At 57.8% G+C, this 25,934-nt stretch overlaps 1 protein-coding gene across 1 annotated transcript in view; it reads right to left on the reverse strand.

The window, feature by feature from the left end:
- The window catches only part of Myom2 (myomesin 2), a 56,694-nt gene extending 31,711 nt beyond the window's left edge, over positions 1 to 24,983 (reverse strand). The window contains exons 1-13 of the mRNA XM_010620375.3: positions 24,894 to 24,983; positions 18,986 to 19,102; positions 17,811 to 17,942; positions 14,107 to 14,245; positions 13,877 to 14,034; positions 12,897 to 12,989; positions 8,031 to 8,119; positions 7,901 to 7,951; positions 6,205 to 6,369; positions 4,077 to 4,238; positions 2,652 to 2,793; positions 764 to 963; positions 335 to 388 (exon numbers count right to left, since the gene is read on the reverse strand). Of these exons, the coding sequence (XP_010618677.1) occupies positions 335 to 388; positions 764 to 963; positions 2,652 to 2,793; positions 4,077 to 4,238; positions 6,205 to 6,369; positions 7,901 to 7,951; positions 8,031 to 8,119; positions 12,897 to 12,989; positions 13,877 to 14,034; positions 14,107 to 14,245; positions 17,811 to 17,942; positions 18,986 to 19,092 (1,492 nt within the window). The 5' untranslated portion in view covers positions 19,093 to 19,102; positions 24,894 to 24,983. The remainder of the gene's footprint in view (positions 1 to 334; positions 389 to 763; positions 964 to 2,651; positions 2,794 to 4,076; positions 4,239 to 6,204; positions 6,370 to 7,900; positions 7,952 to 8,030; positions 8,120 to 12,896; positions 12,990 to 13,876; positions 14,035 to 14,106; positions 14,246 to 17,810; positions 17,943 to 18,985; positions 19,103 to 24,893) is intronic.
- Between the last annotated feature and the right edge of the window lie 951 nt (positions 24,984 to 25,934).

Raw genomic sequence — 25,934 nt, forward strand, 5'->3', positions numbered from 1 at the left:
TACGAGGAGGTACCTATGTCGCCAGCAGCCAAGTCTCAGAGTTAGTGTGCTTTCTGCTCTGCAAGTGCCCAGAAGAAGGCACTTGTGGCCCTACAAGGTGGTGCGTGCCTATAATCCCGGCATTCACGAGGCTGAGGCAAGAGGGTGTCCATACAACCCAGGTCAGCCTGGGCTACTGTGAACCCCAGTGGGGGGACGGAGCCACTCCCCGCCCTTTGGCCTCCTCTCCATCCGTCACTCAGTGGGGCCTGACCTGCACAGGCACAGGGTCCAGCCCGCCCCACTGCTCAGTCCCTGACCAAGTCCCAAGCACCCAGAAGAGGGGCGCGCGTACCTTCCAGGTCGTCCTGGTAGAGCACGATCTCCTTCTCTCCCTCCAAGTGGATTGCTGTAGAGAGAAGGTGACTGTGGTGCGGCTGCCACCCAAAGGTCCCCAGCCCAGGCCGAGGCAGAGCTGGTGTTCTGACGTGGCCCTGGCACCGTTCAGCCCTTCTCCCTTTCAGCGGGTTCAAAGGACAACACTTCGAGCCAAACCAGGGTCCAGGCCCCCTGAGGAGCTGTGTGTGTGAAATTAGAACTCAGGCCCACAGTGTTCGGCAGGTTCCAACTCGGGTTGAAATGGCCGTCGTGGGCTGAGCAGGGCCTGATTCCGAGCCGGTCTGGGGGGTCCGGGCAGGGAAACAGGAAGTGGGGCCAGGGCCAGAGTCTCCACCCCACAGGGACCCGTGGCACGCTGCTGTGGCACCTGGCCGCCCGCCCCTACCTTGCAGCCTCCTGAGATCAGCGGGGTCCAGGGCAGCCACGGCGGCGGAGACCCGGGAGGGCCGGCTGATGCCTGCGCTGTTGACGGCCCTCACGCGGAACAGGTAGGACCGGCCCTCGCAGAGCCCCGTCACCGGGTACTTGCAGATCCTCACGGGCGTGTCGTTGCACTGCACCCAGTTGTCAGTTCCCACCTCACACCTGGGAGGAAGGAAGCAGAGGGAAGGACGAGTGGTGCAGGGCTAGTGTCACGGGAGAGGCCACGCTGCTGAGATCCGACCTCGAGGACAGGCTGCACGGGAAATGCCTGCACACAGCCGAGGCAGGGACAGACGCTGGGTGGGAGGATAGTGTGGGTTTCATGATTTACAGCTTCTGTCTGTGTAGAGAGAGGTGGATGGGCAGAGGGACGGGCAGATGGGCAGACGGACAGAGACAGCCAGGCAAACAGGTGGTGCACAGGTGGATATAGGTGGCGACCCTGAGTCGTTACAACTCACAGCTTAGGATCAACCTGTCTCTAACACTTGAGGCCAGGTCCCCGCAGGAGGCAGCTTAGACACATCGGCCTCCCACTACGTGAGGGGCAGGGTCTCGGGAGCCCTTGTCTCCCCGGCTGCTCTGCGGCCACCGTCCTGCCCCTGTGCCACCTGTGCCAAGGGACGAGCCCCACCTGGGTGCTACCCCCGCTGCTGAGCAGGATTCAGCTCTTCTTCCGACACCGATTCTCACAGGGAATACCAAGGCCCATTGCAGATATCAGTTAAGATTTGGAAATGTAGGGAAAGTTTACTTCCATTTTTCACAGGTGGAGAAACTTGTGTATGAAATCTCCATGATAAAATAAACCCTCTGAAGAAAGAGCTACTTCAGGTGCACACAGCCTCTGGAAGCTTTGGGCTTGGCACTGCTACTCGTGAGGGTCTCCCGGTCGGTGAGAACTGCTGAACCGGCCTGGTCCCAGGTCCAGCCACTGGACCCAGAACCCCGGTCAAAGGGCAGAGCAAGGCCAGAAGGAGGTGCCCTGCCCCATGTTGAGATTTAGTTCCCCTCCATTTAGTTTCTTAAACAAAGGGACGGGGTGTGGAATGACTGAGAAGCTAAGTGGAATAATGTTGGCAAATGGTTGGAATATTATCAGATATAGTACAAAAGTGGCCTGGATTCATCATTTGTTTTAATTCAAGGTCGGCCCCGAACAATACAGATGGTCTCCAGCACACCAACAGGTCCTGACAGCGAGGACTGCAGTGAAATGAGTAGCTCTGCTGGAGTGCAGAACTGAACTTCATCCGCACAAGCCACACCCCAGACTGATTCTCTTCTGAAACAAGCAGTTTACTTTTCTGTGTGACACACGGAGCCCCGATTCCGGACCGGGGCCTCCCTCGGTCACCCAGATCTGTACCCTCTGCCCCCTTTCTTTAGCTGTGATCAAAACTTGGATTTGAGGCACAAATTCCACCTCTATGGAGTTCTATTTGCCCTGGGCACTGGGGATTATACCAAGCAAAGGAAAACCAGAGTTAAAATCCCACCTGCCTGGGAGTCACTGACTCTAAGAGAATTGCCAATACTCATGCTCTGAAGCATGGCAGTTTTCACTTGGAAACCGGGACTCTGTGCGGAGCCGTCTGCTCCTGCCACCTCCCCCACTCCTCGGCCACCACCCCAGCCCACGCAGCCCAGCACACCTGACCCAGCACAGGCCAGCACAGAGCACGCCTTGGCAGAAAAGCCAGTGGCACTGCCCTGCCTCAGCTTCGCAGGTGACCTTGGCCACGCTGGCAGCAAGCGAGGCAGAGCCCGAGTGAGCCACTCCGTCCGGGTCTGGACGTGAACCCGCAGCCCTGCCCCACAGTACAGACACCACAGGCTCTGCCACACACCGGTCGATGAAGTAGCCGATGACCGGGCTCTCGGTGGTCGTGTTGGGCGGCTTCCAGGTCACGATGACGTAGTCCCGGTTGGCCTCGAGGCACTGCAGGTCCATGGGCGCCCCAGGAGCCCCTGTGACCAGCGGGTCGGCGTCTGGGTGGGGACACGGCCACGGTCATTAGAGGGCAGTGCTGCTTGCCTGCCGGGCTCCTCTGCGTGGGTACCACAGAGGCCTCAGTTCCCCGAGTACTCGCCCACTCTGGCAGGCGGTCAGGAAAGAGGAGCGTACACTGACTCCTCTCAGCTCACTCAGCCCCTGAGAACCGATGCTGTGGCTTCCCACGACCTCACCTCCTGTGGCTCTGTGGCACCATGGTGGCTTGGGGTCAAAATGCGCTGGTGACAGTGATGGCTCTGGGCCCGAGGGAGGCACCTGCCTCCCACATGCTGCACCCCAGTCCCACTCTGTGCGCCTCACACAGACCACTTATAACTCGGCTCACAGACCCGGGCCGCACCACACGAAGCCCTGGCCCATCACTGTGCACTGCTGTGCCACCCAGCCGCCCACCTCTGCGGGCAGCGGCCACACCAGGGCTCTGCATATGGGCCCACGCTGTCTCCCCAGTGTGCTCGCAAAGATCCCAAGCAGCCAAACTCCTGCGTGCACCCTGCTCCTTCTGCCGGCGTCGGTGAGGGGAGAGCCTTGGCAGCCTCAGGACAGCTCAGCATCGAGGAGAACCCCGGAGGCTTCTGCTGGGGCCTCTCTGTCGGCCCTGGCCTAGCCTGCCCGTGTGGCCAACGTCCCCCGGTGCTGGACATCTCTGTGCGGGACCACAGCTGGGCCAGCTAAGGCAGCAGCCCAACAGCCCAGAGAGCAGGGTGGCCAGCAGGAGCCCAGGTCCTGAAAACAGGCCCACCAGGCAGGGTGTGTAGGGGAGGCTGAGTCAGGAGGAGGTTGCAGGGACTGTGTGGGGCGGAAGGGAGAACAGTGCACTCCGGGCTCAAAGCAAAGGGGAAGGAAGTCCACGCTCCAGCCCCAGCAGAAGACAAAGGAGACCCGCATCTGCGGGCTGCTCCTCAGCCTGAACCTCAGTGTTTTAGTTTCTTACAAAGTCATTACGAGAACTCCAGCTGTGCTGACACGTGTGTCTGTGTGTCAGGTGAGCACACACACCGCACACGCCTGTGTGTATGTGACTTAAACGCCCGTGTGATGCACATAGGATGCCCAGCACTGCGTCTGGCACAGTGGACCGTGTCTCTTCCTGGACTGGGATTCACAGTGCCTCCCTGGGGCCAGGAGAGGACGGGGCGGGAGGGCCCTGCGCTCAGCTGACCCCGGACCCCTCTCCCTCAGTGTCCCACATCTGCAAGTGGCTGCTTCTTCCCCACTCACCCGCCCAGGCCTCTGCGCACCCCGGCCCCAGGCCCACCTCTGACGAACAGGAAGGCGCTATGGTCGCTGACTCCACCCCGGGACACGATCCTCAGCGTGTACAGCCCCTCGTCATCCTTGTTCAGGTGGCTGAAGGACAGGGAGGCCTGGCCTTCCCCAAAGAACATCTTGGTCCACTTGGACTCCTGCAGCAGCACGTCTGGAAGAGGTCAGAGTTCAAGGTCACCCGCACACGGACTCGACTATGAAGCCCCAAGGAGGCGGGGTGGCTGCTTGGGGGAAAGCAGAGAAGAGGCCTGAGCTGCAAGATGACCAGGGCCACTCCACCCACAGAGGGGCACGCGGGAGCCCAAGGCCACAGCTCCAGGCTGGAGTCCAGGGCTGGCTTCCCCCACCCTGCAGGGACTTGGACTTGGGCTCGGGCTGCCCCAGGGCCTTGCTCGGCTGGCAAAAAACTGCAGAATACAAAGGGACCAGCACGGGGCGGTCCATTCAGAAGAACAAATGCCAAGGAGCCTGTGGAAGACACTCAACACCGGCACCAAAAGAGGCAATGAGGGGTGGCTTTGCACCTGGCTGGATCTCTCTCTGCCTTACTCTGTCTCTCTCTCTCTCTCTCTCTCTCCCTCTCTCTCCTGTCTCTCTCCCTCTCTCTGTCTCTGTCTCCGTCTGTCTCTTTTTCTCCCTCCCTCCCTCCACCTCCCTTCCTCTCTCTCTCTCCCTCTCCCCCCTCTGTCCCTCCCTCTGTCTCTCTCCCTCTCTCTCTCTCTCTGTCTCCTGTCTCGCTCCCTCTCTCTGTCTCTGTCCCTGTCTGTCTCTTTTTCTCCCTCCCTCCACCTCCTTTCCTCTCTCTCTGTCCCTCCCTCTGTGTCCCTCCCTCTGTCTCTGTCCCTGCCTGTCTCTTTTTCTCCCTCCCTCCCTCCACCTCCCTCCCTCCATCTCCCTCTCCCCCCTCTGTCCCTCCTTGTGTCTCTCTACCTCTTTCTGTGTCTGTCTCTGTCTCCTCCCTCTCCGTCTCTCTCCATCTCTCCCTGTCTCCTCTCTCTCTCTCCCGGTCTCTCCCCGCCTCCCCACTTCAAGAGTCCTAGGAGCCTAGGAAGCCCTTAATCTGGCAAAGACAGAAAAGGGGCAGGAGGCGCCACCAACACCTGAGGCAGGGAGGGGCCTCATCAAAAGCTCTGAAATAGGATATGGTTTGGATGCCAGGACACTGGGCCATGAGTCTCCCAGGTGACATTGGAGGTGCGTGACAAGGGTTTCGATCCAGAGATCCTTTAACGGAGAAGACATGACCCAACAGGACCGCTTGGCGGGGTCCAGACTGCGACTCAACACCTACAGCAAGGACGCCTGAGAACACCTGCTGTCACGGAAACGTGCGCAGGAACATCGGACTGCACCATACAGCAAGATGCAGTGTTGTGCATCAGCTGGAGGCTGGGTCACAGGTGTCGGCAGAAGGCGTGTGTTGTCCCCAGCCCCTTCCTGTCTGTGGCTCTTTCGCCCCAGGATCCACGCACCTCCCCAAATCCCCACTTCTGAATGCGAGCCTTTGGAGGAGATTCAGCGCCCAATCCCTAAGGAGCTGGACTAGGCTGGGCTCCTTGGTGGCTTCTGGCACTGTGCCAGGCTCTGACCCCATGCGCATGGTTCACTCATGGAGAGGGAGCCAGAGAGGAGGCGGAGACGCCCAGCCGGCCAAACGGGCAGGGCCTGGCAGCGGGGGATGCCAGCTCGACCCCCAGCTCTGCCTCCCGCTGCTCCCTTGGAGCCCCTGCAAATGGCACGAGCCCTGACCCACGTGGACTCCTGGAAAACCGAGCCCACACCAGAGCTTCACGCAGCAAACAGAAGCTCAGCTGAGCATCGGCTGCTCTCTTAGTAGCAAGAGGCACGACCCAGCCTCTCCTTCACTGAGCACAAGGAGCCCAGCCTGCAGCCCAGAGCCTCTGTGAGGGATCCCCCCCACCATCCTCCCCAGGCTCCTCCCTCTGGGGTGGCTTCCAAGGCCGATGTCAGTTGCCAAGGTCAACCCAGCCTCCAGGTCACCAGAGAGGCGGTAAGGTGAGGACCAATGAGGTGACATTTAAAGGTCATTCCTGCCTCAGGACTCCTGGTCACACCACGTGGGCAGCACCCGGGCACCGGGATTTCAGGCCACTCACCATCCCGGTACCACTCGGCCCGCGGCTGCACTCTCTTCAGATCTGGTGTCACCAGCATGGTGCACTTGAGGGTGAGGGTCTCGCCTTCTCTCCTGAAGGTGACGCCAAACTTCTCCAGAAACTGCACTTCGAAGTGGGTGTAGGGGATCACGGAGGACAAGGGCACTGCAGGGGTCAGCCCGGGGTCTACGCGTCACCGAGGCCTGACCTCCACCTCCTCCCCGTAAATTCACACACAGACCAGGAGCCCCACACCTGCCACTTGGGCCAGCTGGGCAAGGACGCGGCTTGCACCCCGCCTCGAGCAGTTTGTGTCCCACCTTGGCCAGTGTGGCTTGGGGAGGCCACGTCCGCCGCGAGACCACAGTGCTCTACTCCTTGGACAAACTGTGGGGTGCATCACAGGGGCGCTGAGCCCCGAGGGAGACCAGGCTACCACTCAGAACGTGTGGGAGGGGAGGGCATGTGTAGAGGAGAAGTAACCCTACGTGTGGAGATCAAACCAAGAAGCTTCATCTACACATGAGTAAGTAAGCAAGACAAGGTCAGGACAGGGACGCCGGGGGAGTTGTGGGCAGCAGGGAGCGCCCCATCCCAGACACTCAGCTTTCAGAGCACCCACCGCACACTGAGCCCACACTTCATGAGGGTCAGGTCTGTGTTGTAGGAATCTGGCTGATTTTTAAAAGTAACTGAAGCAAAATGCAAAATACCCACATTTGCTAACGTGGTGAAGACATGGGCCTCTCTTGCGAGATGGACCAGCAAGTGTGCCGGTTAGTGTGCTGTAACTGTGGCAAAGGTTCTACCTAGGTAAAATTATAGTGAGCAGAAGAAAGCAGAGGTGGCCGGAGCCCCCAGCTCCTGGGCACACAGGACAGCTCTGCGGTCTTCTGCCCCTAGAGAGGACCCGGCCACCAGGACCCTCGGGCCTCAGGCATCATCCTCGATCTCGTATCCAGTGCCCACCGCATGACCAGACCTTCACAGAAGGAATCAGACACCAGCCCCACCCCAGGCCCCAGTGGCCTGCAGGAAGGCCCGGCCCTCAGCACCCAAGCCCTTACTCAGCAGCACTTGCTCTGGACACACAAGCCTCGCGTTATGCAGAACCAAAGCTTCTCCAGGAGGAAGGACTCCTTTTCAGCAGCCCTGACTCTCAGCCCAGACCGTGAATGAGCTGGCTTACAGGGATACTGGGGCTGGGGCTCTCTTTGCCCCTCCTCAGCCACGCACGAGACAACAGAGGGCACAGCTGATGGCTCCGTGGGTGATGCCGGGCGGCAGGGACAAGGATGGAGAAGAGGAGGCAGCACCAGGACCACGCAGGAGGGAGGCTGTCAGGCAGGGTGCGAGTGCTTGCTGTATGAACCATGAGGGACTTTCCAGGGAGGAAGAAGGGACCTCTCGAACCAGACAGGGCACCAAGTGGCACCAGCTGGGGTTCAGGTCCACTCATCTTTTCTGAGTTAGAAAGGTGGAGAAGGTGGAGTCTCCCCACGGGAAGACCTCACCCCATCTAAAAATGCCACCTGCTACAGAATGGCACAAGACAAATGGTCCCCACGCTGACGCTGGCTGGGGAAAATCCGGAGGAGGTTCTGAGTGTAAGGGTGACCCCAGAAACCACCCTCCTTCATTTAGTATCTATGCCACTGAAGCCTTTCTGGATAAAATAACACCAAGATGTACTCACGTCCAATCGGTAGTCCCACCGAGTGGAAAGGCTCCTCATCCCCACGGAACCCTGCAGGACATCAGGGAAACTGGTGGAGAGAGCTGGGGACTTCCCAGGCTCCTCCCAGCCTCCCAGAGTCCCCACGCACTTTTCACCACCACCGCGGCGTTGGTCGACACCTGTCCGTGGCCGTTTGTCGCCACTGCTGAGTACGTGGCTGAGTCATCGAAGTTTGCCCTTGGAGAGAAGAAGGGGGACCCTGTCTGTGGTTGGCTCTGGGACCGGCAGCGACCTAATGCTAAATAAACGTCCCTGGAAAGCACAGGCACGACCTGACCCAGACAGCCCCAGCATGAGTGATGTGCTTGCAAACAACGCCAGCTCTGCTGGAACCGTGGCCTGTGAGGTATTAGCTACTGACACAATGAGGGTGGGATCCTAGGCCTCTGCCAGGCCTTGGCTTTGGGAAGGGGACAGTGTGAGCACTTCCAGAACACCTGCACTCTGCCCCAAGACACGGGTCCGTCCTGGCCCTGCCTCTACCTGCACAGAATCTGCAGGTCTTCTTGTGTGCTGGTGGCCCGGTGGCCACCACCCCTAGCAGAGTCATCGTGCCCGGAGCAGGGGATCACCACAGAGGGACCCAGGCAGGTCAGGTCCAGAGCCCTCCTGTGCACAGCGCATCCCCACGGAGCTGTCCACAGACAGCAGAAGAGCAAGCCAGGGGCCACAAAAATCTTACCACGTAGCCCCCAGTCCAGCCCATGTAGGAAGCCCTTGGTACAATGGTTTCCAAACCATGTTCCAGAGTCCTCAAAAGTCTCTCAAATCTGCTGCAACCCTCTGCTCCAATGTGTATTTAACAATCTTATAAACCACAGTGGAAGTCTGTACTCAAAGGCTCATAAACCTACTGCACACTGAAGCCCAGTCTGTGCAGCCTCCTGCTAGTTTGTGCCTTGGCCTGGGACAACGCTTTCACCTCTTCTGCTCAGCTAGTGACCTGAGGTTTCAGGCCAAACCTGCTTCTGTCTGCGGAATTTCCTCTTTGCGGATCAGATCCTCCTCCCCACATGCTGGTCAGCTGGGACGAAGCCCACAGGGCAGTGGGGGCGGAGGCAGTGACAGGGAATCGGAGTCGCCTGAGTGCCCTGTCGGCCTGCGTCCACTCGGTCAGGCTGATGGCCCTCACCGTCCAACTCCATTGTAACCACTAGCTCCTATTCTAAACTCCCGTGATCCATCTGTTGAATACGTATGGGTATCAGGATGACTTTGATGATTAGAGCCTCTGGAAACTTTATAGCAGGATTTCAACTTTATGTAGCATCCATTTAAATGTTTGAGCTGAATTCCTGGACCAGAGGAGTGGCTCCAGAGCAGCAGGGTCTCCAGGGCCCGGGCCGGTAGCTGCAGCTGTCCCTGCTCCATGCCCGTCACCATGGAGACCAGCCTGTGTCCACTGGCTGAGGGCAGCCAGGCTGTGGAAGCCTGGGCCCTGAGATGGGGCAGTGCCACCCGACACATTAGTGGGGCTCAGCCTGTCGAGTAACCCATTAGCACTCTGCTGCAGCCGAGGGCAAAGCAGGGACGAGGGTGGGGCCCACAGCCTCCCTCACCCACGGGTGCAGGCCCGTGAAACCTGGATTCTGTTTCCTTTCATCTCCCACTTCTCACAACCTTTCTCTTTGGTGAGAGACTTATACTGTAAAAGCCTCACATCCTGGGAGGCAAAACAATGATGCAGGGCTGGGATTGCAGGTGCCTGAGCAACAGGCTTGGCAGCCATGCAGGGGAGACCACCCACGGGCTGTGTCTGTCAGCTAGGCCCAGGGGCCACAGGCCCATGTCCTATGTGGCCTCAGACCCCCTACCTCCCCACACCCAAGGGGACCCAGGACCCTACTCCTTCCAGGGCCACACAAGAGAAAGCCCTGAGCAAGCCTGGTCTAATTCCAGCCTTCACTTCATGCTGCGGGAACTTGCAAGGGTTTCAGTGTCTGCCTGGACCACTTCCCAGAATGGACAGCTTTCTTTGGTCTCCATTTTTATACACTTCCACAGGGATCCTTTCACCATGTAAGGCCTCAGTGTGAGGTGGCCCCAACACAATCCCGAGGACAACTGCTGCTTCATGTTTTAAAGACAGGCAGAATATAGCAAGATTATCAGTGGCTGACGCTGGACTTAGAATTAACGCAAATCAGAACCCGAACATCAAAGTCTAAAAATAAAGTACAAGAAAAGTTGAGTCCCTGGAGCGTCCTGCCAGGATCGGCGAGTGGCAGAGTTGCTAACGATGGTGTTTAAACACTCCTATAAAAACAGGAGAGCAACGTTAAAATTCCTGAGGAAATGAGACCCACGGTATAGGTACCAGAAAATCCAATGAACATAAGAAACAGCAATAGCAAGTTTGATTCCATCACCCAGAAGGGTGGGAGTGCTTCCTGGCACTTGAAGAATCTTCTACAGGGGCCAAAGAATATTCACAGGAGCAGACGTCACCCCTGAGAGCCGCACAGGAGAGGGCGGCTCACACTCCACACCCCACCCAACATGGCTGGGCTGGGCGGTGCAGACTCAGCACTTCAGAGTGGGCAGCTGAGGCAGCTCTCATCTGCGGTCTCCTGATGCTCTTCTCCAGAAGAACACTAACATTTCATTTGCTAAAAACGTCCTGGACGGAATGAGGAGGCCAGGAGAGAAGTGGGCCTTGGGAATTGGCTCTTCCCAGGTCTCTCAAGTACTGGCACATTCGTGCTAAGCCCAGCCTGGCAAGGTCTCTGGAGCTGATACCAGCTCTGGTCATCCCCTCTGGTCAAACCCCACGTTATTCCCAAGAGCAAGGCTGAGAGTCACCAGCGCAGGGTGACTGTGGCCTCTCCTGCTTGAGAAAAGGAGACCACTTTCTGTTTAAAATGAAGCCCAGGAATCAGGGAACTGCTCAGGGAGGCTGCACCCTGCCAGCTGGGGCAGAGCAGGGCAGAAGCAGTGTCCCTCGGGCACCTGCTCGCCAGCAGCCACATGGCTCCGTGAACAGCAGCCCAGACACTGACCCCTCCTTAGAGTTCAGAGAGCACAAGGCACCGTGGGGCTGTGCCCCTGACCCCCTGAGTACATGCGACACAGCAGAACCAACCTGCCGCTGCAAGGCCCCTCCCACGATGGCCTCTGCCCCGAGTCCACCCCTCTCTACAGCCACATGTTGGGAGGAAAAGCACATCTGTTCAATCTCTGCAGTGCTCTGGTGTCCCTTGCAGTGCCTTGGGGCCCATCAGGGGCTCCCTGACCAAGGTTCCTGCCCCACAGATCCAGTTCAGCACCCAGCCCTGCCCAGGTGACAGGGGACACAGACAGGGATGTGCTCCCAGGAAGGTCCGCCCTGCCCAGCACACCATGGCCATTGCAGGACCAGCTCCTTTCCCACGGGGCACTGTGTCTCTCGAGCTCCGCTATCCAAGCTGCACCGTGCACACAGTCATCCTGGGTAAGGGGTGGATCCAGCACATCCAGAGAAAGCACTTCACCTGGAGGGCCAGACTGGACCCGGGGCCAGGCCCATCTCTTCACCCTCAGCTGCCCTTCAGGGGCCATAGGCTCCAGGTGAAGAGAGCCTGGTGCAGCGAGGGGACCCCAGCCAATCACAGGGCCCACCGGGCAGATGCCACCAGGAGGCAGTAGGACGAGCCTCAGGAAGAGGAAGGGGCATGGCGGGAGGCAGGGACACTGCAGGTCCAGGCTCTTCCCAGGTGGGAAAGGCTGGCAACAATGGCCCTGTGCTCAGCCAAGGGCTCCCAGGCGGTGTCTGATCATCTGGCTGCCTGACAGGGTCCCAGCCAGGCCTGTAGCCACAGCCTCTCAGCTGTGCACAGACCCCAATGGTGGCTCCGGGCCCCATCATGTGGTGCCCACAGCTGAGCCACTCCCCAGAGACTCTATGTCTGCCCCACACCTGGGTGCAAACGCTTCTCTAATAAGGGGAACACTCGCATTGCAGGGGTCCATGTGTGCCTGTGTGTCTGTGTGCACCTGAGTGTATCTCTGTGTCCCTGTCCATGCCAGCCTGTCTGTGCATGTATCTGTGTCTGTGCATGTCTTGTCGTGTGTCTGTGTGTATCTGTATCTGTATCTGTGTCCGTGTGTCTGGTCTGTGTGTGTCATGTTGTGAGAGGAACACAGTAAATGCTAGACACTCACCACAGCCCCGATCTGGGCATGGGCACATGGGCAGTGACTTTCCTGCCGCTGACCTGTCCCTTCCTGTTGCGGCTGTGTCTCCATGTCCCCCAAGGCCTCATGTAGTTGCAGATGGGGCCTTTTCAGAGGTGGCTGAATCTACAATGTGTGACTGATGCCTGGTGCAATGCTAGGCTCAAGGGCACGGGGATTAAGGGTGTGAGTGCTTCCCACCCTCAGTAGTTTGAACACCATAAAAGGGGCAGGAAGGTGCTGCTGAGGCCTCTTGCTGATTTTGCTGTCTTCCCGCCATGAACTGGTGCCCTTCTGCCACCCTGCCCTGGAGCCAGCCGACTATGGACGGAAACGTCTGTGGACTGTGCCCTAAATAAATCTTCCCCCTTTAACTGTGGGTGTCGGGATTTTGTCTCAGCACCAAGAGAAGAGTAAGACATTGCACAGTGTCAGAGTCACAGGAAAGAGGACTGGCAGCGGCACTTCTCTGAGCGCCTGGGCTGGGGTTGCTGTGAGGGGTGGTGAACCCCCACTTGAAGGCTGCCCATCAGCCCAGCCACCAGGATGACCCTTATACTGCTGGCCACCCTCTCTCCGGAACCTGCATCCACTGCTGACACCGGGGATGGCAGGGCTTCTGTCCCTCGAGTCAGCCCACAGACCCCACAAAGCCACTGGGGCAAACCGCTGACAACTTTCAGTCTGAAATCTGGTTTCCCTCAACTCTGAACATGAATTATGGGACTTGGCCCTCACACAGGTTCATGCACACACATGCACACACGCACACACACGCACACACGCACACACACATCCTCACCTGTTGATCTGCAGTGTATGCACGCCATACTTGCTCTCGATGAGGTACTTCCCCGGCTCACCTGCCTGGCAGATCAGGCTGCCGTTCTTGTACCTGGCAAGGGAGACAGTGGTCTAGACCACGGGCAGCTTCCTGGTCCTGGTGCTGTCGCCACCTCCTGCTCCCTCTCTCAGCATCTTCCCACCAGCTCCTGCCTCCTACTCCTACCATCAGGTGGGGGCCGGAGCCCGCAGGCAAAGGCAGCAGGACCTCCAGTACACCCCAGCAGCTCTTGCCTTCAGGAGACCCAGGGCAGGTTCTGCCTGATCCTGGCTGGAACCAGGAGCTGCTCTATTTCCACAAAAACACACAGCTGGTGCTTGGGTCCTGGCAGGGCCATCGGTGTGCAGTGCCCCCCCACCCCAGGCACAGGGGCTGGCAAGTGATGGACAGCACCCAGACTGGACAGAGCTCTGTCCCAGCCTGCATCTGGCTGCCTCCTAACCTGTGGACAGCACTGGGAGTTTCTGCAGCGGGCCTGAGCGGTCACACGCTTGATTCAGGACGGATGCTGACCAAGCAGGGTCCAAGGGACCTAAACAGCCACTTCCTGGACCCAGCTTCTTCCCATGAAGGGAGCAGCCTCAGTCCAGTGTGGACAGGAGCAGGGCCATGGTGGGCACAGGTCATCTCAGGACTGACTGCTCTGAAGACGGCCAAGCAGTGTTGCTTCACTTAAATGCCAGCAGACTATTTAAATGGACTTTCTGTGAACTCTGTGTGTGTGTGTGTGTGTGTGTGTGTGTGCGTGCGTGTGTGTGTGCGTGCGCATGCCCACGGTCTTCACAATGAGTTACATCCCTGCTTTTTTGTTATTTTTTTACTTTGGAGACAAAGTCTCACTAAATCCCTAAATAGCACAGGTTGGACTGTAACTTGCAGTCCTCCTGCCTCAGCCTCCCAGCCCACAGAGCAGGTTTGGGGTCCGTGTCCCCACTCACCACTGCACCACAGGCGTGGGGAAGCCCTGCACGGTGAAGCACAGCCTCACGGACATCCTCTCCCAGACCGTGTGTGACCGCAGCCGCACCAGGATCTCCGGGGCCCGCCTCATGCGCTCCTCGAACACGTGCCACTCCCAGGCCTTCTGGTCCTCCTCCTGTGCCGGAGAGCGAGAGGCAGGCTCAGGGTGCTGCCACGCTCCTGGCCCCGCTCTGGCCCGTGACCCTACCGTCTGCTGCAGGGCGTATTTGTCCAGTGTGCTGCGCGTGTGGGACCGGGCTAGGCTCACATCCTCTTCCAGCTGTGCCAGCTCGCTGAGGAACCGCTGCCGCTTGGCCTCGCCATAGGCCGCCTCCAGGGACCGATACCTGGTGGCGAGAGCTGCATCAGGCTAGGAGAACCAGGCAGGGCTCCAAGGTCCTGAGCATGAGAAGACAGCAAGACCAAGGCCTTTCCGCGTCCTTCGGCCTGCTGTTTTCAAGAGTGCACTGTGATGCGTGTGTTGGTGTCACTGGAGAAGTTGGGGAAAGAGGACCTTACCGCTGGGCGGAGGCCGGCAGTAGCGCGCCTGCTGCCTTTGGCCATGAGAGGCGCTGCTGAGCGCCCGCCCAGACCTTAGGACCCAGAGCACAGAGCTGGGAGCAGGGACGAGTCCCAGCAGGTACAGGGAGCGGTGGAGGGTGGGAGCCGGGCACAAGCGCAAAGCCAGGCGGTCAGCGCGCACTCCGGGAACACACTTCGCTCTCCCTCTGGTCCACAGGACGCACACACAGATGTTCCACAGAGACTGAGCCATGGGGCTTTGGGGTTCTAAAATAAAGGATTCAGCTGCCTCTAGGTGCTGCTGGGCTAGAATTGCCTTGGGGTCCTCTGTGACCGGATGTGACAATTTAAGGAGATGCGGAGTCCACTGTCTCCTCTGCACACAGCTGGAAGAGCCTCCATCTCCTGGGAGGCTGCGGCTTCTGAGTGGATCTGACAGGGAATTAAGGCTTGCAACAGAGGCAGATAAGAAATTTGACTGTGTCCTAGAGAAGCAGAGAGCTGGGACGTGGCCAACGGCACGCTCTTTGTGGCCCGTCGTTCTGAGCACCATGATCGCACCAACTCCAGCGGGGCCAGGCTGCTCCCAGAACCACCTCCCTGTACCTCACAGGGTGCTGCTGTCCTGCCACCCTCCCGGGGTCCTGTCCCATTAGTGGGAGAGTGTCCCCGTCACTTCCTTACTGGGACCGCCTCCTTCCCGCAAAGCCGCCCCTTCCCAGCCCTGCTCTGAATCTCAAAGCTCCTTTCTGTTTCTGTGACCTTTGTGATTAAGGGCAAGGGCAGCCACTTCTCCTCTCTGTGCTCCCGGACCCTGTCCCTCAGAAGTCTCCTCTACCTGTGCCTGGTCTACACTGGAACACGGGAGGTGCCCTGGCGAGCAGCAGGCCATGGCTGTGCACTGCGGCCTGGGAAGAGGGAGCAGCAGGACACAGAGCCTGGGTGCCCTGAGGCCACACCGGGCACACCTGCCCTGCAAAGCCAGAGGTGGGAGCCAGCAAAGGCTGAGTGCCAGGAGCCGGACAGGTCAGAGGTCCAATGCCTGTCCTGCGGCCGGGGAGAGGTCCAATTGAGGGCAGCCCATGGCCACCCTGCAGGACTGTGGGTCGGGCTGGCCTCAGACACAGACAAAGCTAGGAAAGACCCAGGCCTTGGGGGAGTTCGACACCAGAACACAGGAAATGCTGCAGTGCTCCTGGACAGAAAGGTGCCTGGAGGAGCCAAAACCTCAACCAGGACGGCAGCACCCCCTCTGCCACGCAGCCCCACCTGCACCTCCAGCCTCTGCTGCCACCCAGGATGCTCTCTCCATGCCTGGCCTCCCTGCACCTGCTAGACAGCTCGCCCAGCTCTGAGCCAGAGGACCTCGGGACCACTGTGCGAGTACCCCTGGCTCTACACCAAAGCTCAGCCCGTGGCCTCCTTCAGACCCCGTGTTCTCTCCCAAGGAGCAAAGCTACACTCATGACTGGGTCCCGACCAGGCCAGGGAAGACGCCTGTCAGCGTTCCCTCCTCCCCAGGCTCTGGGTGTGCAGGACGAGGGCATGCCTGACCTGAAACCCGCTGGCCGAGCAGCAGGCAGGACAGAGGCGCCCTCCCCAGCAAACAGCCTGGCCTGAAGGGCCGGAAGTCACATGGACCCCTGTGTGCAGAGCCTGAGCTCCTTCCCACCGCCCGACACTGAGTCAGAGTCGGCACCCGGCCAGACCCCCTATTGGCACATCAAGGGCACGTGCAGCTCTGCCCCTCTGCTGCCAGCCAGCTGTGATGCTTGCGGTCCTTCTGCGGAATCTCAGGGTACCTGGAGCACAGACTGTGAACAGGGAGCCCGGTCGGTAGGGCTGGGGGAGCCCCGGTTCTCACTGGGACCAAGGAGAAGCAGCAGGGGACACAGCAACCTCTTCGGCGGCTCTGATTGCTGAGCCACCCACAACTTCATATCTTGCAAGAGGCCATTTTGCCCAGGGCAAGGACCAGAGTCCGCCTCGGCTGTGAACAGGGACGTGTGCTCATCATAGCGTCAGGACGGGGTCTGCAGAGGAAGGCCGCCTCTGCCCGACTGCTGCAGGGCTGCTGCACCATCCCACCACGCTCGCAGGCATCCACTGGGGTCTCCTCACTGCGCTCTCAGAGGGGGTAACACGCACTCAGCGGTGAGCCAGGATCCCACGAGGGGCATCACAGTGGGCTGGGAGGCCCCATCCTGAGAACAGCTCAGTCCCTAAGCACCCTTCCCAGGCCAGGCCGATTGGCCACTGCAAGCCCTGGCATTTCCGGGAGGTTTCCGAGGCCCAGCGGCCAGTCATTCCTGCTGCAATTGAGTGAAGCACAGCCACGGACACCGCAACCACGAGACAGACATCCACGTCCACGTCCTGCAGGGCCACTGAGCGCAGAGGCCGCCTGTGTCCTAGTCCCACGATGCACAGGTGGTGGAAATAAAATGACACAACTCAAGTCCCCTACGGCTGGTCCCTAAGACTTAAATGCAGGAGAAGGTCGCTTTTAAAACAACCCGATCCTTTAAAATCCAGGTCATTTTAGTGTCTGCATTTTGAAGTGATTAACAAAAGAAGTTTTCCATTCACAATAAAATGTATTTATATGGCAAATTTTGCCTAAGGCATTTAAAAGATAACTCAAATTTGTTTTAAAATAGGGTTAATCTTTTCAGGAAAAAAAATGTTTTATTAAACGGATTACTATGTCATACTGCAACTCTCTAAAGGAAATACATTTGCCCAAATTTCATTTTGTTCCTCAGGTTTGATTTTTACACCTATGGAAAAAAATTTCCTAGGAATAGTAGAGAGAGGTGGAGACTAGAACAAGTGTATATTTAGCTGTTTACTTTGTTCTCAGAGACCAAAGCAGTATGACCAGCTGCTTCTCAGCACCTGGGAGTCATTTTGGACGGACACTTTGCTAAGCCACCTCTTTCCCGTGACATTTGGCCTCGTGAGCTGACTCTGCTGCAATGTGAAGTATGAGGATTTCTAGCAGCCTCCATGGCCACGCATTTTCCACAGGGACAATGGGCTGGGTGCTGCCCCCCCACAGGGTGACCTTGGGGGTTGCACAGCCCTGGGCCCCACCCCGGGAGGAGACCACACTGCGCATGTCACCCTCGGGTGGTGCTGGAGTCCAGGTGTGGGAAGGGCCAGCTGCTAGGGGAGCTGCGGATCTAAGGCGGGGCCGACTGCCAGCCTGAGGCTGCCCCACCCCCGCAGAAGGCACCCTGGGGAACTCAGCCTCAGCCCACCGAGGGGTGGGCAGAGGCACAGGGCCCACAGCAGCCTGCCCTGCACTCTCTGAGCCCACCCAGCGCCGGGCCCTGCCATCCCCTCCGCCAAGGTCAAGCTGGGGCAGCCCACGGCGGCTGCAGTCACCTGTGCTCATCCTGTTGCTCCTGTTCCCGCGAGCTCACACTCGTGGCCTCCATCAAAGTCTGGCTGGATGCTCTCTGTGCAGACGACTTCTGTGTAAGGGAGCGCTGGGTGGAGGATTGCGTGGACGCTCGCCTGGACCGGTGTGGGAGGTCATTAGTCATGCCAGGAAAGCACTGGGGTTCATCCTGATAGCACTACTCCTGCCCACATGCCCCAAGCGTCCCTGCACGCGCTCCTTGCACACACCACACAATACATGCACACCCACGGGCATATGTGTGCACACACACGAGCACACAGCACAGGCATGCATGTACATATACACACGTGCTCTTGTGCACTGATACACTTGTGCACACTCACACACACACTCCCCTGGCACGCACAAGCCCGGGCCAGCATTCCAGTGCATCCTGCCCTCCCGGCCTGCACAAGGTCCTGTGGTTGAGATCCACCCTGGGTCCCTGGCTGCCCCTGCCCTCCAGTCACTGCCTGCACAGTTGTCCTGGCTCACAGCTGCAATTAAATATATCCTTAGGGATGGAATCTCCCTGCACTGCTGGGCGTGGCCTCAAGTGCTTGGCTGCATTTGCTAAAAGGATGACAACTGAACAGGAGTCCCACAAGGGCCTCTAAATATAGGGTGCTGGTGACATGTGGCAGGCACCTTCCGGGGAGCTCGCCTGGCCCAGGAGTCCATCCCTTCTCCTCATGGCCTCCTAATCAGCCCACAAAAGCCCAGGTGCACTGGGCTTCAGCCCAAGGACTCACCCACTGCAGCAGCAGGGCACAAATCCAGAGTCACAGGCCCGCCATCAAGGGGGCAAAACTACTCTTACATGGACATCCCTTCGCCCTTGCTCTGCCCCCCGACCTTCTCCCTGACAACGTGCCCCCTTGCTTTCCACCTTGTTCCCCTTTATACTGGATCCTGCTGCCGGGAGATGCGTGAAGAAGAGCAGAGTCAGTGAGCTCAACTGAGAATCCCTGGCTCAGGACCCACCAGGGGCCACAGCCGGGCCCACAGGATCCTCAGGACGTCGTGCAGAGCTAGGCCAGCCTCGAGTAGAGGGACAGACAAGTCCCTCTCCAGGACCAGGGACTGGGGATTCCCGCCTTCGAACACCAGACCCCAGACCAGAAGGCAAGGAGTCTAAACCATGTTGTCAACTTACTTTTTGGATGCATATTCATCCAGAAGGTACCGGGTTTGCAAGTTGCGGTATGACTGGTCGAAGTGCTTATGTCTCTTCTGGTAGAAGGGCACGGCCACCAGGGACATGCTGAGGGGTCTGGAGAACAGAGGGAAGCCAGATGAGGGTCCTCCACAGAGAGGCAGCTGTGCGGCCTCCAGATTCACACAGGGGTAAACCAACTACAAGGAGAGAAGCCACTGGAGGAGGGAAGTGAGAGAGTACACAGGTGGGAGTCATCCCGGGCTGGGACAGGAAGTTTGCACTGCCCTGGGACATGACTGCATTGATGTTCACTTCTGCAAAAATGCTATGACCGGGCTGCCTGTTTCATGTTACTGTGAACTCAGTAGTTACAGAATGCCAGGTATGTTGAGGGCCATGTGAAAACCATTGTTACCAGGGAGGCTAAAAATAATGAAAACATAGATTAGAGAAGTAAACAAATGCTTGGAATACAAGAGAATGTACGATAGCAGCCAGAGGCAAGGGGAGGTGGAAAATGCCCTGCGAAGAAGAGAGTGCAGCAGAGAGGCCAGGCAGCAGCTGACCCTGAAGAATGCCATGGTGGACAGTGGGCAGGGTGGACAGGAGGTGCCCATGTACAAGGGCAGGACCTCAGATGACAGGGCCAGGTGTCAGGAAGCCACTCTGGGAATGTCACTGCCACAGGAGGCTTTGGTATCACTTTCAGAAGGCCTTGAGAAAACCTCGGCCTCCCAGCACCTCCAGATCTACTCTGCGGAGAAAATCATGGTGAAATTGGTGGGCAAGGTGGGGACTGAGCCAGCATCAAAGGCTCAGGGGTGTGGAGAAATGTCCACATTTGGGTGAAATTCTCCCGAAACAAGGTATCATGAGACCCATCCTTCTCTCTGGGCTGGGGTGTGGTAGTCCTTAGAGGTGGCTAGTTCTTGCACATGTTTACCCTGAATAAATAAAACCCCGATGGACTGGATCATCTCCACAAAGCCATGGAGAGCTGCACTCCTAGGTGTGTTACATTTTCACTGCTGTGATAAGTACCTGACATACACAACTTAAAGAAGGAAACATTGGCTCTGGCTCATGGTTACAGAGGCTTCAGCCCATGGTCAGCTGTCTCCAAGTCCCAAACATCATGGTAGAAGGGCCTGACAGAGGAAGGCTGCTCACCTCATAGTGGCCAAAAAGCAGAGCATGGGAAAAGCTAGAGAGGAAGAGCAGGGACCAGACACACCACTGCAAGACACCAATGACACACCTCATCCAATTAGGCCTCACCTTCCAATAAGCCCATTGAACTCTGAACTCAGGGATTAACCAATTGGTGTAGTAAGAGCCTCGTGATCCATCCACCACTTCAAATCCCATCAGGTGGAAGCCACAGGTGGAAGCTAGACCTTCAACACATGAGGATCCTCACCATGCCACTGGGTGTCGCTATAATTAATTTCCAAGAAAAGCCTGAAAAGAGCTCCTCCAAGCCTGAGCCCCACCTGTGTCTTTCATGCTGAAGAACAATCTGCTCTTCTCTAAACAAGGAACAGCCCAGGGCCACCACTCAGGCAGGCGACAGAGCGATGGACACTCAGGAAAGGAGGTTCACAGGGCCTCTGAGAGGAGGTGTCTCCACTTCTGTTGTTCCTGTGGCTCAGCCACTCAGGGAGCACATGAGAAAACCTGGCCAGAGTATACCACATGGCCAATTTCCTTCAGATCCTGACTTCCTAGAACAGCACAGCTCAGACAGACCCTTAGTGACCCCTGAAACTCTTCCTCGCCAGGGAGAAGCAAGGACAGGTACCAAGAGCCAAGAGCTCCCAGGAGGGAACCCGCAGTCCTCAGGCTTCTGCTATTGGGCAGAACTCAGGGATTCTGTCTCCCCTGAACATGAACTCCTCCTCCAACCACCTCCTGTGCAGAGGGCCTGGAACACATCTGATGACAAGGTCATCTGGAGATGCGGCACCTCGTGGGACTCAGCAGAGCCTCCCCACATGCCCACCTGCCCCCAGGTTTGAAGGTTCACATCTAAGAGGCCAGGATCAAATGTGCCTGAGCACCACAGAGCAACCTTGGCGCGGCCCTGATGTGCCTGGTCGAACCTGCAAGGCCGGCGCTTGGCTAGGCACAGTCACAACAGTAGCACATCGGCTGTCTCGATCCCAGTCCTTGTCACATCATTCTGGAGACAGGAGAAGGTATCTGCTTGTCAGAAAGACATCCCCTGTGTTTGGACAGGCAGAACTGATGCACTCAAAATGCCCTCGCTGCCAAAACCAATAGATTCAGTGCAATCCCAATCCAAATACCAACAGCATTCCTCACAAATCCAGAGAAAACAGTCCTAAAATTCCTACAGAACCAGAAGAGCAAAAGCAATCCCAGGCAATGAGAGCAAACAAAGACGGAAGCACCACGATCTGGATTTGAAGTCATACTGCAAAACTACAGTGGTAAAAACAGCATGGAATTGGCACAAAAACAGACACGTGGATCTGGTGGTACAGAATGGAGGATGCAGAAACAATTCCAGGCACATCCAGCCTTCTGATCTTTGACAAAGGGGCCAAAAAACATACCTGGAGGAAAGGCAGCCTCTAACAAACTGTGCTGGGAAAACTGGATGTCCATGTGGCTCCCCCTGTATGCTTCTCAGTCACGGGGGAGCAGAGGGTCTCCCAGAGGCATCATGCACGGTGGCAGAGCCACACTCTTGCGTGGAGTGTAAGCAGTGCAGCCCTGTGACCACCAGCCGGCTTCAAACACCCCAGCCAGCGCTCCTCACAAGCAGTTCTAGGAATGTCACTGACAGGCAGGGAGCCCTCAGCCCCTTCTCAGGGGAGAGCAGGTGCCTTACGCAGTCACATGTGCACATTTCCCGCCTCCTCACCCCGACACGCAGAGGGTGACAGTGCATTTCACTGTATCCGGCCGACAGTGCCCACTGCTCACTGAACAAAACACTTGCCGGCCGGCAGAGCAGGAGCTGTGGGGACACCCCAGGCAGTCGGCCCCCAGTGAGGCCCATGCTGCAGCCTACTGTCACCTGGAGCCCTAGCCGTGGGCCCCACTCCTGCTTGGGAGCCAGGGTCAGGGGTGCACCCTAGAGCATATGTACCCTAGACATATGGGTCCCAGGGCCTCGGCCCTTGCCTCGCAGAACCTGCACTATGTCTGGCCCAACCAGCCCTGTGTCCCCTGAGCATGCTCTGCCACATCGCCGCTCCTCCCCCCACTGGGAGTGGCTTCCTAGACCTTCTGGAACCTTCTGGAAGGGCACCCCTCTGCCTACAGCCTGCCTGTCGCCCCATGACTCCTGGGGGTGCCTGTGCTCTACCTAGAGGGCGCCCTTTCCTTTCTAAGTCTGTCTCAGGTGTGCTAGCCCCACGCATAGGAACCCAATGGGGACAGCCTCTCCACAAAGGGTGGGTGCACAGCTGTGGAGAGGTGTGGACCCCGGATCCAGAGGCCCCAGGTCCCACCTCACCAGGGCTCTGCTGCTCCACTGTTTTCTTCCAAGCAGAGCAAGGTACAGCTGCCCCTGGCCCCCGACAGCCCAGTGGAATGTACCCCACCTGGGACCCCACAAGCCCCTGCAGGGCTGGCACCAGCGGCTCCTCTGGCCACCGGCCACTTCCCAGCTTTGGGGCTTGTCGCGAGCACCGATTTGCGTTTCGGGATCACGGGTCAGCGCATCAATGATTGCCAATTCGGTTTCGTTTTGATCAATGCTTTTACTCTCATTAACAATACAAATATAAGCCCACACAAAGGATACAACTACAATTGCCAGCGCAATCCAGAAATAATGCCAGCCCATAATATCTCTAACACAATCATAAATGCTATCATGCTATAGGTGAGGGCATACGACCTGGTAGATGTAGTCTGGTCTCAGGCTTCGCAGGGTCGAGCTGCGACTTCGATGTTTCGGCAGTCAGGATCAGGTACAGCGTGTCAGCATCTCGGACAGAGCAGGGATGCAGATCCTCTGTTCCAGGTCTGGAAGCTCCTGCGTCTCGGGCAGAGCTTCAGCAGGTCATCTTGACGGAGTCGTCAAGCGACGTCATCTGTCTGTAGTCTTCTCCTTTTATACTTTAAGTCATTTCTAATCTAATACATCCATATGCTCTATCTAAGTTAACTCCTCAACACTCGCATTACCTTACTTCAAACTCTTAATCTTATGTCACAGCAGTCATGTGTCACGGCACACGGTCGGGGGGGGGAATTCCCCACATGTCACAGCAAACTCTTATCTGTCTTAACACTCAGCATCCAGGCTGTCAGCTTCCAAGCTGTCAGCTATCAAGTCTCACTTAATTTCACTCTAGTTTTACTTTGCTTAATTCTGCTTTTTGTGGGTCACAAAATCCTATGTTTTACATGTTCACTACAGGGCTGCGCCCAGGACTCTTGACATGTCCGGAATTCTGACACCACCCTGAAATTCTAGCCTCCTCCTGCACAGGGGTTGCATCTGCCGTGTCCTCACCCTGAGCCCCTCCTCAGAGAGCCCCAGGGACTCAGCCTTCATGTCCCCAAGCACGACTGTCATTTGCAAAGTGGGTTCAAGTTCAAAGCATTTACTTTCCTTAATGAAAGAAAGAGCTGTTTGTACAACTCGAGTGGACAAGTGGACAGACACTGGCACAGCACAGGAGCCATGGGGAGAGAGAGCATGCTGGTACGGAGCTCACAGGGACTGCTCTGCCCAGAGGTTTTTCCAAATGACTTATCACCAGGGTAACCACTGAGCCCCAAATAACAACTGGGCACAGAAGGCGCCTCAAATCAGGTTACAAACAGCTCCAAGTCTAATTCCAGCAGCTCAGCACCCTGCTCGCCCAGTGACCTTGGAGAGCAGTCAGGTGCATGGCTGGGGCTCAGTCTTGCTCCTGGGAAGCCTGACTCACTTCTCCCTGATGCAGAGAGCTGTGCATCCAGGAGGGCATTGGACCACACAGCCCCTGCCCAGAGCATCCAGCAGCCTGAGAGCCACATGTGCAGAACTGAACCAACAGCTGTCAAAAGTCCCTAAGTCACCCAGAATGGCCCCTGCACTGTCCCCTTATCTGCATAAAGGACAAGGGTGCAGGTGAGGGCCCCCATTCCTTGCAGACTCTTGCAAACCCCTGCACATTGACAGCTTAACCTTCAGAGTGCTTGGTACCTTCCCCGCTCTCTGCCGGTTGCGTTCTGGTGTTCCCACACTTGGAATGCTGAGCTTAGGGGGGCCACAGCCGCTCTGGAGGGGAGAGGGGAGCACATGGCCCTGGCTGGGACCCAGTTCATGAGCCCGGGCCTCCTGCGGTGGGGTTCTTCTCAGGTCCCCTCCTCAGTGTCACCTTTAAAGTCTGCACACCCCACGGCTCGTCCTTCGTGGGGAAGAAATGCGAAGGAGGTGGGAAGAAAGAGCGGCTTCCACCTCGTCCTTTCTCCTTCTTACTCCTCGACTCTGGGTAGAACAAGACAGGGGTTCTGTCCCTCCAGGAAGTTATACTTCTTTCCCAGTCCCGAGGCTAAGCTAACTCACCCTTCTTTACCAATCCCCCAGAAAATACCGTGCTTTCTGTTTCACGCCTATTCCAGCTTTCCCTCTGCTCTCTCTCATTTCTGAGAACCCCGAGACAACCGCAGGAATCGGCCAGCTGGCCAGTGACAGCCATGGCTGCGAGGCACAGGAAAGACAATGGCCTCAAAGACCGAGATTGGGGAAGAAAAGGACACCCAGGGAGCCTGCAATCTGCTCAAAGAGATGCAGAGCGGGCGCAGCGGGGCGCTTCCGGGCTGCCTGACCGGGCTGCCTGAGCAAGGTCTGCATGGGAACCTATGTCCTCAGAGTCTGCACCCAAGTCCCTGCCCAGAACCACATGCACTGCAGGCCCAAGGGACAGACACTCACCAGAGGGGCAGAGGGCAGAGGAGAACGCTTGCTGGCCTGCTGGTCACGGCCACAGAGGAGCTCGCTGGCCAGGCTGCAGAGCTCTCCCTTCGGCCAAGCGCCTGCTGCCCCTTTATGGCAGAGAGAGGCTATATTTAGCCTGAGGGCCTGCCTCTCCCAGCTGATACCTGCCCCATGAATCACCAGCACTCTCCAGAGCAGAATGCCAGATGCAAGGGGGAAATCGAGGCAGAATGAGGTCCCCTTGCTGGGGACCGGGGACCCCTCAGCCAGGACAGGCACTGAGCATCCACCCGCGCCCTCCTCCCGCAGTGCCACCTGAGACACCAGTTTCCAGATATGGTTCCAGTCTGCTCACTGAGGGCTCCTGGGCAGGCGAACGGCTGTCGGGCAGCAAGGCTCTCAGCTGTGAACTGGGCACCGTCTGCCAGCCGGGCACCTCCATCTGTGGGTCCTGGCCAAAGAAGCTGGCAGCCCTGCGGGTTCCATGTGCATGTGTGTGCGTGTGTGCTCGGAAGCCACTCGGCTTGCACTGGAGTTTGCCTTGGGCTGACTTAGCTGGAGCACAGCTGCACCCTCAGCAGGCTGCACTTACTTACAGTGGTTGCTGCAGGCAGGTGTAGGGTCTGCACCCTCAGATCGCGCGGGTGTCCACATACGAACAATGCACACTCGGCTCAGAGCGTGACCTGGATCCAAGAGCCGTGTTCACACTGCGCCCTGTGAACTTCGGCCCCACTAAGAAAACATGTGCAACAGCAAGCGCAGAGCAGCCTTGCATGCCTGTGGTGGAAAGTAGAGAAGACAGTACACAGGAAGTGCCTGGGAGCCTTGGAGACCCCACGCTGCTCCAGAACATGGCCACGAACAGCACAGCAAGGCCATGAGTGTGCAAGTGCAGGCAGACACGGGAGGAAGGCCAGTTCCTGCCCTCACCAGAGCCTTGGCACCAAGTGGTTCGGCATGACAAGCCATAGGCATCAGAGCCGCACATCGTCCCGGTGACCCTGGCCAAATCTCGGCGTAGTCTCCCCACACACT

Source organism: Fukomys damarensis, unplaced genomic scaffold (genome assembly GCF_012274545.1).
Source record: "Fukomys damarensis isolate Sample0158 unplaced genomic scaffold, DMR_v1.0_HiC HiC_scaffold_18, whole genome shotgun sequence".
Classification (NCBI taxonomy): domain Eukaryota; kingdom Metazoa; phylum Chordata; class Mammalia; order Rodentia; family Bathyergidae; genus Fukomys; species Fukomys damarensis.